The sequence below is a fragment of the Hyaena hyaena genome, unplaced genomic scaffold, assembly GCF_003009895.1.
Source record: "Hyaena hyaena isolate Hyena2069 unplaced genomic scaffold, ASM300989v1 scaffold_451, whole genome shotgun sequence".
Lineage (NCBI taxonomy): Eukaryota > Metazoa > Chordata > Mammalia > Carnivora > Hyaenidae > Hyaena > Hyaena hyaena.
The window spans coordinates 954,300-976,265 of NW_024081080.1; the positions used below are offsets into that span (position 1 = coordinate 954,300).

Here is a 21,966-nt window from a genome sequence, read left to right on the forward strand (position 1 = left end):
AAAAAAAAAAAAATCAGTATCAGGGGCCCCTGGGTGGCTCAGTGGGTTAAGCGTCCGACTTCGGCTGAGGTCATGATCTCACACCTCGTGAGTTGGAGCCCCACGTTGGGCTTTGTGCTGACGGCTCAGAGTCTGGAGCCTCCTTCTGATTCTGTGTCTCCCTGTCTCTCTCTGCCCTTCTCCCACTCACGGTCTCTCTCTCAAAAATAAATAAACATTAAAAAATGTTTAAAAAAAAAGAAATCAGTATCAGATTATTTGAAAATGAAAAACTCAAACTCTGATATAGATCCCTTTATCTCCCTCAATTTACACACACAAAGCAAAAGGAGAGGGGCTGAGACCAGCCGATTAAGGAGGCACTCTGCCCAAGAGTTTCTTTCTCCAGCTCTGTGTGACAGGATCAAGTCTGAATGCATTTGCACTGCATTTGAAATGGAGCTTCCTAAAGCAAGGAAGGCATTCTGTCAGATGTTCCTACAGAAACGTGCAAGGGGAAGACCTTATTCTAAGTGGCAATGAGAAACACTAGATGTCATTCTGGACTCCAAAGATGAAAACACATGTAGTAAAAAAGAGAACAGAACTTAGATTAAGCACAAATTCGTTTTGGTGGGGGGAAGAAGGAAGATGTTAAAATGAATTAGGAGAGGGGCGCCTGGGTGGCTCAGGTGGTTAAGCGTCTGACCTCGGCTCAGGTCATGACCTCACGGTTCATGAGTTCAAGCCCTGCATAGGGTTCTGTGCTGACAGCATGGAGCCTGCTTCAGATTCTCTGTGCCCCACCCCTGCCCCTCTTCAACTTGTGTTCTCTCTCAAAAATGAAGAAATAAGCATTAAAAAATGAATTAGGAGAGATTAGGATGAGGTTGTAGAACGATGGAAGGGAGAGCTTACTGTTTACAATCCAGGAACAATCCAATATATATCTGAGCCCCCCAGAGAATCATGACTGCCTGACCTGCACCAATGGCACAGAAGCGGGAGTACATATGATAAAGCTAATATAAGAAACATGTTTTCTGGACGTCAGGAATCCAATCATTGGTAATTTTTTAAACATCTGAGATTGAAATAAAACTACTAGGCCAGTGTACTTCCAAGATGAATTTCAGATACCTTACAATATCAAAACACATATAACACGAGCTAAGGAACAACAAACTAAGTGTGGAATCCAAGTCAATAAGAATGCCAGCAGCGGCCACTGCGCACCAGGAATGTCACTGTCTGCTTTGGTTTTCAACCAAAGGCACATGTTCCTTTTACAACTCTAACTTTCAAAAACATAAGTCAATACAAAAAGAAACTGCTTTCAAATATTTCAGTTCTTTCTTCTTGCTATTTGTTACTTTTTTTTTTTTTTTTTTTTTTTACATTTTACACATTGCCTATTGGCAACAGCTCTCACTCATCCTTCCACCCCTCCTAATTTAGTGATATCACATTTTTGAGGTAAATGATATTTAATTTTACAGTATTGCGCAACTAGTGTCCACAGAGGACTATGCCCTCCTTTCCTATAAGCTTTTTCTATGGCTTCCTTCCTGGTGGAAATACTTTATCTGATTATTTTTCTATGGCCCTACTGTCTTGTACCTCCATTACATAACACATTGAGGGCTACTTAGATTTACTATTTCTTTTTGTTACAGACAAAATACTTGAAAGCAGTTTCCTTTGGAGAGCCAGAAAAAGAGAGAATAGGAAAAGGATTAATTTTTTGAATATGTTATTGTAATATTTGAGATTTTAAACTATTCATATGCATTAATTTCATTAAATATTTCATTAATATAAGCTCATCATAGAATACTTGAAAAATATAAAATCTAAAAATGGAAAAAAAATCATTTGATGTAACTCAGAACCATTCTTTATACTATTGTGATACTGTACAATACTGTGTAATAAGTAAACAAAAAATAGGTTTCACAGAGATGGAAATATGCTGTGTACAATTTGGCAACTTTAGTTATCACTTAAAATTGTATCATTAATATTTCCCATCTCATTGACGATACAGCAAAACTAACTATTTTCAAAGATGATACAATATTCTATTCTTAAGGATATCCATTAATTAAACAAGTAGTTTTGAGCATCTAATATGATCAGGCACCCCTCCGGATCCTCAAGGGGAAAAAAAACAAAACAAAACAAGAAAGTAAGCGGGGAAATTTACCAAGCACCTGGCTTGAGTCACTTACTTTTGATAAGGAAGATGTCTGGCTCTAAGTTCCCCAGCAAACAAGGCAAAAAAGGCAATTTTCTAATAAAATGTGGTACCAAAGGGTACCCAGGTGGCTCAGTTGGTTAAGCATCTGACTCTTGATCTTGGCTTAGGTCTCGACCTCACTGGGCTCTGCACTGGGCATGATGCCTAACTTAAACAAAAAAGTGGTACCCAAGTCTGTCTGGATTTTGTCTGATGAACTTGTGGATGAGGAACACTGAACAACAGAATAAACAATGTTTTTAAACTATGATCTTGTTATCACTTCTCGGCCTTTTGGCTGAGATCAAGTGTAAACTATGCTTTTATTAAAGACACAGCAGCACATTTGAATTTGACATACAAGAAAATAATTCAAATTTGAAATTCTGAGCTATAATGTCATTCTCAGTTGAGAATGTAAAATGAATTAACAAGAATTTCCTTTTCTATCAGTCAGAACTAGAAATGGAGAAAGAGCTTTGCAGGACATCAGAGCCTCAGAGGTCTCTAAGTTGCTTTCCAGTCCTAGCATTTAATGAGCCCAAGTCTTTCCAAGGTCTTCTCTACCAGGTCCAATTTCCTCACCAGTCCTTCCACTGTTGTGACAGTGATTTGTTTTCCGGTTCCATGATGAAGATGTTCTCTAAATCCACTTTGTCTGTTTTCCTGCTGAGACTGTATTTGACTAAGAGCTAGAAAACTTCCTCAGAGATGACGCAAACCAGGCCCAGAGACACACAGGGCCTCATCTAGAGTTGCGTGGTGGGCGACCTTCACACCAGGGCTCTTAAATCTCAGAAAAATGTCATGAGGTCTAAGTCACCATCACATCACGAACAAACAAAAGCTAACTCCCCGCTTGGCTATGTCTAAAAAATACCTTTCTAGAGGGGAGACACAGAAGCAAAGTAAGCCCTGGCCTTGCAGAATGTGCTGGCTGAGTATGTTGTAATGAGAGGCACGAAGACGGGACAAGCCAAGGCCTAAAAAAGCATTCAGAGGAAGCATAGGTCACACCTAACTTGGGAAGTTATGAGAAAGGGTGGACTTTTGAACTGGACCTCAGTGAAGGTTCAGGACAGAGAGAGAGAGAGAGATGGGAGATGCCTGTCTGGCTAGAAAAAACAGCGTGAGCAAGGGCCTGGAGGCGAGCAACCCAGGCCGTGTGGCTTGGCTGCAGTGCAAGGCACTCAGTCTACAGCCCAGCTAAGGAGTCTGGCATTCACTTAGTAGGCCTTGTAAGACTGACTTCATGGCCTCAGCTTTTTAATCATTACCAGGCTAAACTTTCATGTGGAAAGTAAAATTAAAAGCGAACAAGGGCACCTGGCTGGCTCAGTCAGTAGAGCATATGACTCGATCTCAGCGTCATGAGTTCAAGCCTCACATTGGGTGGAGAGAAAGAAGGAAGGAAACTAAAAGAACAGGCCTTAATAGTAAAGTCGAACCACCTTTCAAATGATACATATTTCACATAATTGAAAAAAGTATGTAAACTAGACCTTAATACATTTTGAAAAAGTGCTGGCTACCCACCTGAGATCTTTAAGAAGCATGCCAAACTGTGGCCATCTAGCTGTGACACTCTCTCTTAAGAACAGCCTGGAAACCTAAAAAGTGACAGAGACTGACTCCTTGTTACAAATGCCTCAGGTTGGATCTGGTAAGAGGATGAAAGAGCACCTTTTTCGGCAACATTGCTATATCCTCCTACCCACCCCTTTTTATCCTTAGGGCAAGAACTAGAGAAAATCAAGATAGATAACACACCACCCCTTTTAAATCAGACTGAACCACTATCCCAAAACTGAAATCCTACACATGCAAGGCCTAGATGACATAGCAATGCAACTTTTCAACCTCTGACTCAAAAAGAGTGAGCAGGAAAAAAGAAGGCAATACCTATTTGTCTCCAGACACCTAAAACCATATTTAACCACTCTGGAACTTTGGTTTCACCCCACATATGTGAGCTTATTGACAAGATGGCATGTTGGGAGACAAGCAGCCTCAGAAACCCCTTATACTTTGTCTAGATAAAAAGAATTCCATGAAAGCTCAGAGGGAAACCCTATGTCAGGAGAGAACAAAGCTTATGGAAATATTACCATCTACAGCCTAAAATCACAGTTAAGTGGTCTACATAAAAGATTATCCTTCAACCCTGAATATGTTCCTCCTTGGTTATGGCCACACAGTTCTGTGAAGCAAAGGAAAGCCACAGATCCTGGGTCTTCCTGCAACTTCTCAACCACTGGGGGCCATGCCAGGAAAACATTGACATCTTTTTTTTTTTTTTAACTTTTTAACGTTTATTTATTTTTGAGAGACAGAGACAGATCATGAGCAGGGAAGGGGCCAAGAGAGAGGGAGACACAGAATCCGAAGCAAGTTCCAGGCTCTGAGCTGTCAGCACAGAGCCCGATGCGGTTCTCGAACCCATGAACTGTGAGATCATGACCTGAGCCGAAGTCAGATGCTTAACTGACTGAGCCACACAGGTGCCCTATGTTGTCTTTAAACTTAAAAAATATATATTTTAATGTTTACTTATTTCTGAAAGAGAGGGAGACAGAGAACAATCAGAGAAGGGGCAGAGAGAGAGAGAGAGAGAGAGACCTGGAATCCGAGCCCCCCACCCTCTTTTTAAATGTTTATTTTCTTTCTCTTTTTTTGTAAACACTGATTTATCTTAAGAGCAGGGAAAGGCTGTGGCCCAAAGAAAATGTGGCATGTAAAACAAAGTGAAAGTTGGTAATGCAGCAACCTTCCGGAGCCAAGTCCCACCAGCATGAAAAGCAGGTGCTCACTTCCCAGGGTCTGCAGGTTAGAGTTCCTGAGCTAAGCTTCAGCACGTCCACTTTAAATGCCAGTGCCTATCTTCCGAAGGAGAAAGGAGAAAGCACTGCCAAAGGTCTTGAAGATATGTTGTGTAAGTGGTGACCTTTCAAATAGTATCCCCTATGAGCTGTGTGCACCTGCCCACATGATGCACGTGCTCTGGGGGACTTTGCCTAATCTTCCTTTCAGCGGGAGTCCTCACTGCCGGAGGGGAAAGCAGGAATATAATCAGCTCAAAGGTAAACAAATTACCAGGCCGAAGTCTCTGGCAGTTCAGATCCTAAATTGTGAGGTTTGGGTCTAAAAGATCCCAAGAAATCAGAAGCACCTGGCACAGTCACGTTGGTGTCTTGGTGAACAGGAATGCAAGGAAATTTGCAACTGCCAAGGAAACTGGTCAGGCGGGTTCCTCGAAGCAAAGTAAACAAAAGCACTTGAGTGCTTCAGCCTCAAAGACAACTGGCCTAATAGCCGTGCCCACCTCTCAGCCTGTGGCTCCATCCATCTATGTGGCCTGGGAGGCCAGGCCTGTTCCCCTCTCACCCTTATCAACTCCCCTGAGGCCCAACCCAAAACCCACTCTTCTCTGTGACCCTGCCCGCTCCAAATGTCTTTCCTCCAAATTCATCCTATGTGTTTTGCAAAGACTTTTCTTTATGTTTTCTATGTATTGTTATTTATTTAACTCTCGCAGTTTTAAATTATTTCATAGTGTATCACCAAAGGGGAAGCCCTCTGAGGACAATGGCCATGTCTGAGGCTCACGAGGCTCATGAACGGTGCAGGAGACCAGGCTGGGGCGGGGGGGTAGGGGGCACAAAACACACTTGCAGTTACTCTCCAGTTACTGTCCTTCAGAGAGTTCTCCCACTGTATTTCCCTCCCATTCCAGATGGGATCAAAGACATTGCTTACCTCCTTTCATCTGCGTTATGGGCTGAATGTTTGTGTTCCACCAAAATTCATACGTTGAAGCCCTAACCTTTATGGTGATGGATGGTATTTGGAGGTGGGGGGTGCTTAGGGATGTAATTAGGTTCAATGAGGTCGTAAGGGAGATAGTTTCCTTATGAGAAGAGGAAGAGACAAGGAGAGATATCTCTGTCTCTCTCTTCTTCTTTTTTAAATGTTTATTTATTTTTGAGAGAAGAGTATGAGCAGGGGAGGGGCAGAGAGAGAACAAGATTTCAGGCGGGCTCTGTGTTGACATCAGAGAACCCGATGTGGGGCTCAGACTCATGAACTGTGAGATCATGACCTGAACCAAAGTTAGAAACTTAACCCACTGAGCCACCCAGGCGCTCCCCCACCCACTTGCACACATAGCAAGAAGGTGGACACCTATAAGCTAGGAAGTAGGGAGGCCTCACCAGAACTTGAATCTGCTGGCACTTAGATCTTGGACTTCCCAGCATCCAGAACTGTGAGAAATAAATGTCTGTGGCTTAAGCCGCCCAGTCTATTGTATTTTGTTATAACAGCCTGAGCCACAGAAAGTACCAGATAAGAGGCACCTATTATTTGAAAACTGAGCAGCCCCTCCCTTGCCTGGTCCTTAGGAAGCATGCACAGACAGCCACAAAGCAACAGTCACTTATGAGCCCTTGACTTTAATGTGAGAGTTAAAATGTCTAGCAGCTTCTGAAGAGCAACCTAAACGCCCAAACTTGAGTAGTGAAGTAGATACAAGATGGATCATCACAAGAGGAACAAGTACAGCCGACAGCAAGTCGGGTCTTCCTGGAACTCCTTGCAGATGGTAACGTGGAGAACAAGGAAGGACACTGTTCTCCTCAGTCTACCTCAAAGTCTCAGGCCTTAGGGGCCAATTATGAAGTTAGAGGGGCATTCAAGGACCCATCAGCCCACAGGATGTGAACATATGGGGTTCACAACACCTGCTGGGTCACCTAGGGGGATTATGAGCACAGGTCCAGGAATGGTGTCTGGGGAACATGCTCTCGCAACAGGCAGTTCAAGAACTGCTGATACCGGAAACTCTGCCCCATCCTCTCATAGCCTGGAACACTACATACAATGCTGCTGCATTTTAAAATGTATATTAATGTCACCCCCAAATTCTGTCAGAGAGTGAAGCCTGCCCAAATCACTTCATCGGCACTTTAATCCACTACTGAAACTCATTAATGAACATGATGAAGTCAGACTCTCCCCAGCACCAACCCGGGGCTAGAAACACAGAACACTTGCACAATTCATGTCTGCTTGATGACATGGAGCATTCTCCAGCCTTCTTTGATAACCAAGCCAATATCTGTCACATTGTTTCTTGAATCGAGACTGCAGATATGCCAAAAGGATTTCCTTACCAGAGTGGGGAGAACACTGGGATGGTACGATGGCCCGCCGGAGGCCAGGACCCCTAAAATGCCTGCCTGATACCTGGCCAGAACAGACTTGCAAAAGCCTTTTCTACAGATGTACTCTCAAGCCTCTTGGCAACCTTTGGACGACAGGGTCTTTTGTTCTTTCACTTAAGAAGTAGACAAAAGAAAATCCAAGTTTAGAACTTGGAGCTTCCGGGAACTCTCACCTACCCTGTGTCTTTTTGTACTACCTACACATCAGAATGACCTGAGTTAAACACCCAACCACCCTGACCCTGAGCACAAGGCTCAAGAGAGGCCTATTTCTGTGGACCTTTCCAGTGTGGAAGGCAAGTTCAATAGGCAGAGCAAAGGCCCTAGAGTGGGCAGAAAGGCAGGCTCTGCTCATCCTACCTGTATCAAAGAGGCAATTCTAGTATGGTGAAGGGTGGGGAAGGTCTTTCCATTAAATCACTAGTGATTTTAAAGCTAAGTTGCATTTTCCAAACACGGTCATCTTTCCTTCTTTCCCCTGATCCAGGCTCCACAAATCCCATCTCACCTCTCATTAGTACAGTGCAGCTCTTTAGGGCTTCACCTGCTATAGCCTCTGTGTTGCTGTAAGAGGGTGTTATTTGCTTCAAAATAGCTTTGCAACCCATGCACACCAGAGAATAATGGAGACTCAGGAGAAGGGAAGGGAGGAGAAACCTGTCAGAGGGGAAACGGCAGCTAAAAGAATTTGAGGTGAAACCCCAACGGAAAAAGGTTCCTTCACTATAACCACCTGCTGCTCAGTGTCTACTATGTAGATGGTAAGCTGCTAGAGGGCAGGAACTGCATGTGCTGCTTCCTTGAATCTACCCCCACAACCATACCCAAATTTTTAGTCCTGTGCTTTCCCACTTTCCATATGGTAGGAGCTAAAGTAAGTGTAATGTGGGGTGCCTAGGTGGCTCAGTTGCTTAAGTGTCCGACTTTGGCTCAGGTAATGATCTTGTGGTTCACAAGTTTGAGCCCCTCATCAGGCTCTGTGCTGTCAGCTCAGAGCCTGGAGCTGGCTTTGGATTCTGTGTCTCCCTCTCTCTGCCCCTTCCCTGCTGTGCTCTGTCTCTCTTTCTCTCTCTCTCAAAAAAAAAAAAAAATCAGTAAAAAAAATAAAGTGTTATTGTTCAGCTGTTCAAGTGAAACAGAAACAAATACCTATTGTGACAAACAAGTGGTTATTCCCCAGTGTTCTGATTGCTTGTTAAAAACATACATTTGGAGCACCGGGGTGGTTCAGTTGGCTCAGCGCAAGACTTCGGCTCAGGTCACGATCTCACAGTTTGTGAGTTGGAGCCCCACGTCAGGCTCTGTGCTGACAGCTCAGAGCCTGGATCCTGTTTCCAATTCTGTGTCTCCCTCTCTCTCTCTGCTCTTCCCCTAATCATAGTCTGTCTCTTTCTCTCTCAAAAATAAACCAGCCTTAAAAAAAATGAAAAACATACATTTCCCAGGGCGCCTGGGTGGCTCAGTTGGTTAAGTATCTGACTCTTGTTTTTGGCTCAGGTCACGATCTCATAGTCATGAGATCAAGCCTGCATCTTGGGATTCTCCCTCTTTGCCCCCCAACTGCTCAAGTGCTCTCTCTCTCTCTAGTAAAATAAATAAATATTTAAAGACATTTAAACATTTAAAAACGAGGTGAGTGAGCACTGGGTATCGTATGTAAACGATGAACCACGGGAATCTAACCCAAAAACCAAGAGCACACTGTTATATACTGTATGTTAGCCAATTTGACAATAAATTATGTTGCCCCCCACACACATCTCAGATAGTCAAAAGAACAAAACAAACCAACCATACATTTCCCAAACCCAGTGAATCCAAATCAAAAAAAGAGGGGGGCCTGGGTATCTGTGTTTTTATTAGCATGTCAGCAGATTCCTATCAGCAAATTTGGGAAATGCTGAAAAAAGCCACACTCTGTGGTTAGAACAACCAGGTTCAAATTCCAGTTTTGGAATTTCTTGCCTCTCTAACTGGAGTCTCAGTTTTCACACCTGTAAAATAAGAATATCATATACTTTGTAGCATTATTTAAAAGATTTAATCACAACTTAAACAGAGTAACAAAGGCCAGAATGCATAGACGTTCCCTAAATGTTTGTTTGCCTGTATCCTAAAGACACCTGGGAGCTAAAGAAAGCTTCTCAATAGCTTTTGGCCAGATTGTTGCTTTTAGCCTTGACCCCCTCCGCAACAGCCAGGCAAATGGGCGCCCAGCCTCTGCTGTAACACCTCCAGTAACAAAAGTCAAATTTACTATCTCCGGAAGTAGTCCGTTCCATTTTCAGACAGTTTTAATCATTAGCTCTTTCTTCCTTCTGTTGAGCTGAGATCTGCCCTGCGTGACAGAACAAATTTAATCCCTTTTCCACATGACAGGGTGATGCAATTAACTGAGATAAGGAAATTGAGGAGCAGTAGGTGTGGAGGGGGGGTTCAATTTTGAACACACTGCTTGTTTGAGGCACTGTGGGAGCGCAGCTTCACGCACATGCCGAGAAAGTAGTTGATATGCAGGTTTGGAGTTCACTAAAGAGATCAGGGGTGTCATTTATACAACAACAGGATCTGAAGCTGTGAAAATAAATGACATTGCCATTTAGGGGGCAGAGCTAATGAAAAGTACTGAGGAATGGTTAGCAAGACAGGAAAAGAGCCTTTAAAGAAGCAAGTGGGTAATTCGTGGGAACAAATGTGGTAAAGAGGTCACACCAATGGCAGAGAATCAGTGAACCAGTCATTGAATGTGATGACTAAGAGGTCACTGTGGATCCCTGACAGAGTTGGGCTTCTGCTCCTCTGGAGCCTTCTGGAGTTGCTTGGAACCACAGCACCATGCTGAAAAGCAGATGTACACTTCCTTTCCTACCGAAAGAGAGGTGATTTGAAGACATAGCAGGAGCAGGTACAGAGGACTTCAACATATCCCAACCTGGATTTAAGATGGGGTTCTCCAAATAAGACTCCCATACTCCCATCCTTTGGCAAAACACTGCCTAGCACAGTGCCTCCTGGTAAGGAATCACAGTAAAGGACTCTGTTTTCCTCTGTTTCACACTGCATTGGCCCAACTTACTGAACCACTGATTTTGCACACAATACTTAACATCTTGTGGGACTAGTGTTTCTTGGCACATAATTTGGCAAATGTGGTAAGCAGAAGAGAGACAACAGTTTAAGGGACTACTGCTATCAAGGGAATGTTCTTCTTTTCTTTTTAAGAATGGAAGAAGCCTGAATACATGCTGAAGAATAGGAACGAAGCATGGCATCAGAAGCCAAACAGGTAATGAAAGGGCACAGAGCAAGCCAGGCTCTGGTAGAGAGATTAGCTTAGTGAAAGACCTCAGGCTCACAGCTTTAGCCATAAAACATCATTTCCCTTGATTAAGTCGAGTGATCACAAATGTTCATTGTTCTAAACCATACTTACTCTCTTCAGCAGACACCAATGCTATCTAGATAAGGTTAGGGGCAGATGATATAAACTGTATAAACTGATTTGCTAGAAACAGAATGCAGTCTCCACCCTCCTCCCCAGAGTTAGACGCAATGTATCCCTTCCCCAGGCCAGAGAAGGGCATTCCAGGTCTTTTAGGTCTTCCAGGTCAGGAGCTAATGCTCCACTCACCATACCCAGGCAGGGACAGCTCTAGCACAGGATAGGTGGAGAGAGGAAATCTAAAAATAAAGCTCTCCGAAGAAACTGTCTTGCCTAAAGAGCAGCTTCCCACGCACCCTGGAGTGCCACATCTGCGGGGGCTGGCAGCACGGGAACGGAACAATCCTGACCAAGTCATATAAGTATTACCATCTTGCTGGGGGCAACAGCACATTTCTGATTCCCCCATCAGTTCCTCAGCATCTAGGCTGCAGACCCAGAGCAGGGGCTTAGTGACAGAAAACAGGAGACTGAAAAGATCACCAGTGACGGGTCCAGCCTCCCTGTGGCTCTCCTCCCCTCACAGCAGGAGGTGAGCACAGCAAATGTGAAGAAAGCTGCTCTCAACAATCAGTCAGTCAAGTTGAGGGTTCATTCTTTAAAAAGAACCATGAAGGGTTCTAGTGGGCTTCAGACTCAAAGCTGGGCTCCCTCGGCTCCGCGCCCTGCAGTAGGGTCAGGGACTGCCAACTGAGGGAAAAGAAAATCAAGCTCCAGGACAAGAACTGCAATGATCATTTATATACATTGGCTAGCATGGAGTCAAACCCCAAAGACAGTTGTACCATTGCCAAGCAATTAGCAAATGTACCCTTCCTTCCTAACTTCCCCCAGTAGGTATCAGAGGCCACCAGAAAAGTTCAGCCCAAGTTTAATACAAACTCACACCTAAGCATTAAACACACACACACACACGGGGCACGGCTCTCTCTGGCTCAGGGGAATAATTCCACCACCTCTTACTCTTAAGGATTTTAACCTTGGAGAGATACAATGTACTTGCACCATACTGTTTGGAGTTTTGCCAAGAGGTTTGGGCAGGAAGAAGAAAACTATCCCCAATTCTAACAAGGAGTCCATAGTGTTCATTTAGCAGTCAAAGTCCCCAAGAGGTTTGTACTTTGACCTGACAAAGTATCATAATAGGCCTCAAGGGCCAAAAGCTCAACCTTGGGCAGTATCTCTAAATAGCTTTCAGCAGCAATATACTCAATGCTATATATCCGTTCCCTCCACCCACCCTTCCTGGGAACCGCACACCATCCCATCCCATGTCCCATGATTCAGATACAGCAGACCAGAGCAGCAGGGAGCAATAAAACACCATTACAAAAAAAAAAAAAAAAAAAAGACCCTGAGGCGCCTGGGTGGCTCATTCGGTTAAGCGTCTGACTTTGGCTCAGGTCATGACCTTGGCATCTGTGAGTTCGGGCCCTGTGTCGGGCTCTGTGCTGATAGCTCAGAGCCTGGAGCCTGCTTCAGATTCTGCCTCCCTCTCTCTGCCCCTTTCCTGTTCACACTCTATCTCAAAAATAAATAAAAACATTTTTAAAAAGATCCAAAAGCAGCAACCTGCTAGTTTCTGGTCTCTTACCAAGAGACCTTTGACCAGAATACAGTGATAGCTGATATGCTCAAATACAAATCCTGATATCTACTCCTCATATGTGGAAGGGGGTGGGGAATGCCAAGTTTTCCCCTCAAATCACAGACTGCAAGCAAAGGACTCTGAACATTCGAGTGCTATTTGAATACTGACTAGCAACAATCACTCAACAGTGTTTTACAATTAGAGCAAACTGAAAGTTTCTCATACTGAGTCATTCATGAGCAAAGAGGAAGAAGCCAGCTCACAAAAGAGAGACATACTGACCATAAAGTACACAACCTGAGCATACACTGCACAATGTTGCTGTAGTACTGGGAGTACACACTCCCTGCCCCACTGGTTAAACAGGAAGGGCTGTGTTGGCACAGAGCTCCCCTCATGCAGCACAAGGCCTCGTGCTCAGAAGTGTGACTTACCTGACATACAAAGACCTCTTCTCACTTGTTCGGAGGGACCCGGACCCAGAGCTCATGCTGCTGTTCATCATTTGTTCTCTCAAGTCATGTATCTTCGATTCAAAGCGACTGTACTCTGTCAAGGAGACAAGGGAACAGACGGGAAAAGAATGAACCCAAGGAACCGCACCAAGCCTGTGTGCCAGTGGCTAAAGAGCCAGGAGGACACTTGACTTCAAAAGCAACCAGAGCCAACACAGTCAGTCCCTGCTTTGATAAGCAGAGTCCCTCCTCCAAGCACAGACTTCTTTCCACTGCCCTCCCAACTAAGAGAAGGAAGAAACAAACCTGAAAAAGAAGTAACGTTTGGACATATCAAATGGAAAAAGGCTTTTATCTGCCTTGAAATCTCACTGATCCTTAAAACAACAACAACTGGAAAGACTCTCCAGTGCAGCCTTCATAAATCTTTGGAGCAGGGCAATAAGGCCCAAGGAGAGCAGATGGGAAAGGAGACGTTCCCAAAAAGTGGATTGCAGAGAACAGATGGCCCTGAGACACAGGGTGGAGTGGCTGGGAAGGACCTGAGGCCATTAGAACATTGTTAGGCAAGGAAGATGATTTGTTTCCAGATGACTTTGTTTTGGGGGGGGGGGGCAGAGATTGGAACCCATGACACAAAGGTAAAAACAAACAAACCTCACCATCAGATAAGAAGATCTTCCCTTTTAACAAATAGGGTCTTTGGTTTCAGTAACAAACATTAAAACAGAAAATCTCCCAAACTGAGAAATCTGCTATCACCTCTCTTGTCCAAAATCATCCTAACCGTGGAGTTGTAAGTCCATATGCCCAGCTTTAGAGCCCACTAATACCCTCACAACAGCCTTATCATTCTGGAAAGGCAACTACAGATTTACACCCAACTTAAGAAAACCTGATGGAGGAAAGCTCTCTAACTGTACAATTATTATAAGAGGGTTTTTTATAGGGATGCTTTACTGTGACATTCTCCTAGTACATTTAAAATATGATATTCGCCCTTATCCCCCCCCCAACACATACACAACATTTTTCAGGTCTGTACTGGCTGCATAAAATGGGATGTATCTAAAGCCGAGGCTGTGGAAATGGTAGAAAATAGGCATACCTCATTATGACAAGATGATTTCAAAGGAAAACAAAACTGATAGGGTTGAAGGATGTGGAACTGCTTTAAAAAAAAAACAAACAAACATATTTCCAGGGAAAAAGAATTCCACAAAAGCATTTTCATGCACCATAGAGGGCTGGCAAGAAGCATCCCCATCTAGTCTGTATGACTCTACAGGCAGAAAACAAAACACCTGTTCCAACACCTGACACTCCCCTTCCCTCAGCAAAGCAACCTGACCTTGAGCCGGGTATAAAGGGAAATGCTAAAAAGCCTTAAGAGGATGGAGGTAGTTCTAACTCACACAGATCCTCAACAAAGTTTCTTTTTGTTCACTCTGGTACCAATGAAGCCAACCCATTAAATTCATGTGTTCCTTCATTCACCACACTGGTGTTAATGGTGATTTGTGCTCATTACCTACTCCCGTCCCTGAAATCCTGCAGGAAGCAGTTAAGTCACTGACTCACCCATTAAGTGTTGGGGGAAAAAGACAGGAGCTGGACAATGTCCCTGATCTGAGGGTTACAAGGCAACACATCAATATCAATGAGGCGTCGCAATCGAAATGTAGAGGGTGGTGACCGATCTGTCATAGAAGCCCTGGACTGCCCACGAGGGCAGCAGCGGGGCCGTCTACCTCTCTGCCTGCCTGGGGACCTGGCCCTACTCCAGGTCTCAGCCCTCCAACCTCGCCCTCTAGTTGGCTCCTTTCTGGTCATCCTCCTCACTCATCAGCTAGGAGGAGAACTTGGTGAGACAAAGAGATTTCTGACCAGGCAGCCCCTTCTTGGGGAAGATACAGTAGAAGGCAGAAATATGCATTGAATCCAGAAAAATATATACCAAATCTATCCATAAGCCATTCTTCCCCCCTCTCACAACTTGTTTATGGATGCCCTTCTTTGGAATTGACGTGCCCGCTGAACTCCAACTTAGCAGGTCATGGCAGTTGCTTAGTAACTACATTTCTTAAAAAATCCTTTAAAAAACAACCACCAAACCACTATTTCCTCAAAGCTCCTAATCCGAGGCTGATAATGCTGGGCCAGAGGGCCCACTTAAAATAGACTACAGAAAGAGAACAAGGCTGTTGCTTTAAGGAATCCACTTTCTGTTTTCTATGTGCTAAGCTTTCAAGTCTATTACATTGTGTTTTATTCATTTTTTCCCATTCAGATGAACCCCTTAAAGTTCCAGCCTACCCATCAGTCTCTGGCTTTTATTTGTAGAATTATCTAATGTCCACCAAGCACAAAGTAGCCTCTGAATAAATGATTGTTGGGTAAATGAGGAGCGAATTAGAAAACTGTGCCCAAGTCGATGCTTCTGGTCTCAAACTAATAAACTTAATGGTTTATTTAACTGATGACTGCCAGCTCACTGAGGGCTTGGGAAAGTAGTTAAGAAGTACTCCCATTTACCTTTATTCCCAAGGTTAACTGTGGGGAGCAACTGGAATACGTGGTTTTTAAACACCTTTTGTGATGTTAATAACGCACCGTGGGCATCTGATTAACAGACTTTGTGTATAACAAACAACCAAAAAAATAATTCTAACCAAAAAACCCATTTAGAATAGTCTTAAGATAGATAGTACCTCATCTTAATATCAGAAGCATCATTTTCCAAGGACAAAAGCTTCACTTAAAAAGCATCTGAATTCTAAGACTTCAGTTTGTGAAGGTCCCTCCTCCCCTTCTTCCACTTATAACTAATGAAGCCACCGCTGGAAGGCATCTCCTAGGCTGAAGTCACTGCCTAGTCACTGCCCACCAGACCAGCCTCCAACCCAAAGGGCCCACTTCAAATAGGCTACTTTAAAGAATCAACATTTATTTCTTAACTCTCAAGTCTACTCAAGTATGTTTTATTCATTTTTTCCCATTCAGATGAACCCAACCATTTGTGACCCACAAAGATATCCACAGTGAGTCATCACTCCCTCGTTCCCTTTGCTAATCATGGAGAGAGAAATGAGGGGGTGGGGGCACAATCAGACGTCATTCCCTGAAACAGGGTTTCTTACTGACCACCTGGGATGCCTCTGAAAGATCAGGATTTTGGATCCAACCCCAGATGCACTGACTCAGAACCTACTGAGCAGGCCCAGGAATCTGCATTTTCACCAAATATCAAGGTGATTCTGATATCCAATAAAGTTTGAAACTGCTGATCTTGACTTGCAAAATTGAGTTCTGTTTTGTTAGTTTAGGGAACAATAAGGTAACTATCCTGCACTGTGTCAAAACAGATGAACATGGGGAAGCAAAAATTATATAAAAACAGGGAGGGGGACAAAACCTAAGAAACTCTTAAATATGGAGAACAAACAGAGGGTTGCTGGAGGGCTTGTGGGAGGGGGATGGGCTAAATGGGAAAGGGGCAATAAGGAATCTACTCTTGAAATCATTGTTGCACTATATGCTAACCAACTTGGATATAAATTAAAAAATTAATTAATTAAAAAAATAAAAGGAAAGTAGGGCAACAGGGCTGGAAAACTCCCCCCAAAATTGGCAATACAATTGCAAATTCCATGGGAAAGGAAAGTGTTAGCAGCCTCTGTCCGATGTGCCTGCAAAGAAAGCTGATGAGTTTTACACATTTTTATAAATGTAGCATATAATTTTTAAAAATCTTTAACTTCTTCATTTAGACATTCCTGTATCACTACCCCATGCCACTACCCAAAAGTAACCAGTTAGTATTTCTAGCATGTATCCTTCTTGACTTACTTCCCTGTATATATTATTTATATACATATAATCACAACTCACACATGGGGCGCCTGGGTGGCTCAGTCGGTTGAGCATCCGACTTCAGCTCAAGTCATGATCTCATGGTTCGTGGGTTTGGGCCCCGCCTCGGGCTCTGTGCTGACAGCTAGCTCAGAGCCTGGAGGCTGCTTCAGATTCTATATCTCCCTCTCTCTCTAACCCTCCCCTGCTCATGCTGTCTCTATCTCTCAGAAGAAAAAAAAAAACCTCACACAGATTTGCATAAATCTTTTTCTCATCCTCTAATAGGTCATGGAAACCCATCCATGTCATTACACAGAGATCCATCTCATTCTTTTTAATAGATGCATAGTATTTCGTACTACAGATAGAGCATAATTTATTCAGTCATATCGCAACTGATGTGCGTTTACATTGTTTACAATTTTTAAAATAGTTTTTATTTTTTATTTGAGAGAGTGTGTGCATGTGTAAGTGTGCACGAGAAGGGGAGAGGGGCAGATGGAGAGGGAGAGACAGAGAGAGAGAGAGAGAGAGAGAGAGAGAGAGAGAGAATCTTAAGCAGGCTCCACACTATTCGTGGAACCCGACATGGGGCTTGATCCCATGACCCTGGGATCATGACCTGAGCCATCCAGGAGCCCGTAAATGGTTTACAATTTTTAATATTACCACCCATGCTGCACTGTATATTTGAGCATTTCTATAGCATAGATTTCTTAAAGTAAAACTGCAGGGTCAAATTATATGCACACAAAAGCATTTGATTGGCACTACCAAGTTGAACCTCAACCTTCTGAAACCTTTATGACTGGAAGTGAGGATAAAATGCTATTCTAAAGCTTCCAGCAGCTTTTCTTTTTCCTTTAGAAGTGGAGGCAGAATTTACCTTTGAGGACAGATTGATGTTTGATGTTTTGTGTGGGGAAAAACACTTCAATGAGACTTTTGGTTTTGCAAAAGTAAAGGCAAGACTGTATTCTGGAATGGACAAAGACAAAGAGGAACCTCAAATTTTCTCCCTGCATAATCACAGAAAAGATCGGCCTTCTGGGTGGAGTTGCTGATTCAAAAGTCTTGTCCTACCACCTATATGATGCTCTACAGACACTCTGGAAACATCTACCTCTAGACTTGACCACTGTGCCTCCCGTTCCTTGATAACTTTCCTGTTACTGTAAGCGACACAACCCGCCCTTTCCCCTGCACACAACCAGTGTTTCCCCAAGTATGGCTGATATTTGCTCCTCACTGCTTCCTCAATCCACCTCTTTCTTTCACTGTTGTTGCCTTACTATTGATTTTGCCTCTTCATTTTCTCTTGATTATCCTACAAGTGGTAGGAAGAAATTACTCAAAGATTTTAAACAAAGGAATGACAGGATCGGGGGGGGTGTGTGTATCATGTTGGCTATTGTGGGGAGACAAAGTATGGTGCCTCACATGTAGATTTAAGTTTCTTAACAGCAAGGACCATGCTGCTGGCTCTTTTTTTGTAGCTCCTACAGCCCGTAGTATAAGTAACCCCTGCTCAAGTATGTCCAACATTGGAAAGCTCTCTGTTCATTCATTATTAGACTAGACAACACTATTCCAGAGAAAATTCCTAGGTTAAGGACCATCTCTTTCGCCAGCTGGTCCTCATTTTGGTGTCTAAAACAACACAAAACATGATGGATTTCTTCTTCATAATAGTATGAAGGAATAGTTTAAAGAAGGCCAAAGGGCTGGGAGACCCTAGAGCAGGTTCTGAGAATACTGAATAAGCCTGAAAAGAAGGTAGAGTATGAACAGGGGAAGGTGGGGTGATGGAAGGTGGGGCCAGATTGTACGAGTTTGAGATAAGACTTTTCTTACTAGGCTAGGGGAACCACTGTTAAGTGTTTAAATAGGGGTGTGATACAATCAGAACCAGGTTTTGGGGAAGACTGTTCCGGAAATGTAATACAGGATGGAGGCCAGGGAGGGGCACCTGGGTGGCTCAGTCGGTTAAGTGTCTGACTTTGGCTCAGGTCATGATCTCACCGTTCGTGGGTTCGAGCCCCGCATCGGGCTCTGTGCTGACACCTAGCTCAGAGCCTGAAGCCTGTTTCAGATTCTGTGCCTTCCTCTCTCTCTGACCCTCCCCTGCTCACGCTGTCTGTCTGTCTGTCTGTCTCTCTCTCTCTCTCTCTCTCTCAGAAATAAATAAAAAACATTAAAAAAAAAAAAAGAATGGAGGCCAGGGAGAAAGATAACAAAGACCAGGAACCTCTCTACTAGAGGCAATGCCTTGAAAGGCCTGACACAGCAGGGGCAATTGAGAAGACAAAGAAGGAACAAGAATCAAGAAACATGTTGGAACTAAAAGAGATAAAATGTGATATCTGATTGAATGAAGGGATCAAAGGCAACTTCTGAGTTTTTTCCTGACAGACCCGAAAAAGTACAATATTATCAGCCATAATAAAGAATAGTCATCATGGCCTCAAAATCAGCTATCCCTTCTCCAGGCTACATATTGTTACTTCTGTAAGGATTCTTCATCTGACATGGTTTCCAGACCCTGTACTATTTCTCCCTTTTAAAATCCAGTGCCCAGAATTTGTGGTGATGTCATTTCCTTTACAAAATCATAAGCTCCTTGATGTGGTTTTTGTTTCCTTCTCAAGTTTGGCAATCGGCACCCTCGTTGAGTCAACAAACTTTTATTGAACATGTTAACTCATGATAAAGATCTGACAGGACAAACCTGGACACTAATTCTCAGTTCTGGCTCCTCAGAAACTAAGGTAAGAAAAAGTACAAAACTTTCTCCTTCCACCCACCCAAAAATGCTAAAAACTGACCCACAAAACCGCAAACCATTTATGCAAAACTCTGACATGTCAGAGGTTTCAAGATCTACTTAACAGCCTAATAAACCATCAAAGGGGATAGAAACTACAATGTTCACTAAGATGAACTGGACACATATCCAAGCCTCCAAATCCATGTCTCCTCTAAGACTTTGCTCTCAAATCCATCTACTTTCCTAATGACAAAATTGTCTTCTCGGAATAAAAAATGACATTTGTCATTAATTCAGAAAAGCTGAAAGGGGCTCCGTTTCTTAACCCATAGAAAGTTTATTTGGGCCTATGGGTAGGAAAATGTTGTAGAGAGGAAACAAATGGTACCAACAAAGGATGCTTATTCTGCATGTGGTATAGACTACCAATGATTTGAATGATGATACAAAAGGGAAATGGTACAAAATAAAATAAAAGCCATGCCCATCAAATGACAACAAAGCTGGGGAAACAACTGGATGACAGACTTCAGACACAGAGACTGTGACAGGTAGCATCAGTAGGAAGACACAAATAAAGTAAAAAAGAAATGTAAGTTCCTGACCTTGAGTCCCCACACAAATACTAGGCAGGGAAGACAGGGCTGAATAGCAGCATGTGTATTATTGATTAGCTAGAAACTCCAAATAAGTCGATAGCTGCCCAAAGGCTCATTTGTTCTAACAGAAGTACAGATGTTCAAATCTCAAACTTATACAGCTCTTGTTTGGCATTAGCTGAGCTGCCTTGAGCTCAAGGGAATCACCCATTGTGAAAATGTACAGAACTGTGGTGGAAATGAAACGACAACCTCTTGAGAGAGTCACAGATTTTCACGAGCATGAATGGTACGTTAGGTTTCTACAGTTGCCTTTGGAGTGCACACCCTCAGGATGTGTCTGAATTATAAGCATCTGTCCCCTCATGTTTTCCAAAGAAATGGATGGAGCTGAAAGTAAAATAAGTCCATCAAGAAGATAATCTGTCAGTGTGCAGGTAAGTATATAAATAGCCAAAGAGCAGGTTTCTACAATCACAAACTGGTCTCTAGAAAAATAATATGAAGCCCATTGTCTGGATTAGTTTGGTTTTTTTTTTAATTTTAATTTTGTTTTTAATTATTCGAGAGAGGGGGAGAGGGAGACAGCACGCAAAGGAGGGGCAGAGAGACAGGGAGAGAGAGAGAATCCCAAGCAGGCCCCGCACTGTTCACACAGAGCTCCACATGAGGCTTAAATTCACGAACTGTGAGACCATGACCTGAGCTGAAACCAAGAGTCGGATGCTCACCCAACTGAGCCACCCAGGTGCCCCTAACTTGGGCTAGTTTTTAATGATGGGGTCTACTAATTAAAGAATCTAAGAGCTCTAAAACTAATCAATTCCTGGGGCGCCTGAGTGGCTTAGTCGGTTAAGCGTCAGACTTTCGCTTAGGTCATGATCTCGCAGTTCGTGGGTTCGAGCCCCGCGTCGGGCTCTGTGCTGACTGCCAGCTCGGAGCCTGGAGCCTGTTTCAGAGTCTGTGACTCCCTCTCTCTCTGACCCTCCCCTGCTCACGCTGTCTCTCTCTCTCTCTCCTAGAAATAAAACATTTAAAAAAAAAAAAAAACTAATCAATTCCTCAGGTCCCTTTTATTTTTGACATAATTACAATTTTATGACCAAGTCAACGAGGTCTATATGGAATCAAACCCAGGATGAGTCTAATTTAATTTCTAAATATGTTCTAGAAGAGGGAAATCGTCACATCTGTAAAGAACCCTAAGTTCTCTGGGTCAAAAATAATACCAAATCAATGGGCATAAATTGCAAAAAAAAAAAAAAAATTTCTTAAGGCTATGTGAGAGGGCAGAAAAGTGGCTAACAGGCTTGAATATGAGCAAATATTGCTTGAAGGAAAATATGTTCAGCTCTATTTTTAGAACAACGGGCTCGGAACTATGACTAACCCAGAACAGACACCTCAGTGTCATTGTTCTGGCCCCTGCACTACCACAACGTGCTTCCTCAGACATACACACACATAGCCAGGGTTCTGGATAGCATCCTGATACTGGAAATGAAACAGAAAACAAGACATGCTAGATCAGCATGCCATGAAAGATTCCCGTTTATCCCTATATAGATACTGGCTGTCTCTGTCCACCAAAGAGCTTAGTGAGGATGCAGGAAGAGCTAGTGAGCGAAAGTGCTATAGTGTATAAAGGTTTCATGACATTCAGCCACCTGATCTGAAATGAGTAGAATGAAAACTGCTTTGATCTCACAGCAAGCTAAGAAAAAGTTATTCACAGGACCCTGTCATTGGTCCTTCTTACCTATCCCAGATGACCCTGGAGATTAGGGTGAAAGCCTCAAATAGGGCCTTTTCTCTAT

The 21,966-nt window shown here is 43.3% G+C and overlaps 1 protein-coding gene across 5 annotated transcripts in view; it reads right to left on the minus strand.

Moving 5' to 3' along the window:
- Window positions 1-21,966, minus strand: part of DLG3 (discs large MAGUK scaffold protein 3) — a 57,095-nt gene that overhangs the window by 14,181 nt on the left and 20,948 nt on the right. For all 5 annotated transcript variants that reach the window (XM_039253332.1, XM_039253331.1, XM_039253330.1 and 2 more), the window contains one exon: window positions 12,908-13,022. In XM_039253332.1, coding sequence (XP_039109263.1) covers window positions 12,908-13,022 — 115 coding nt within the window. The remainder of the gene's footprint in view (window positions 1-12,907; window positions 13,023-21,966) is intronic.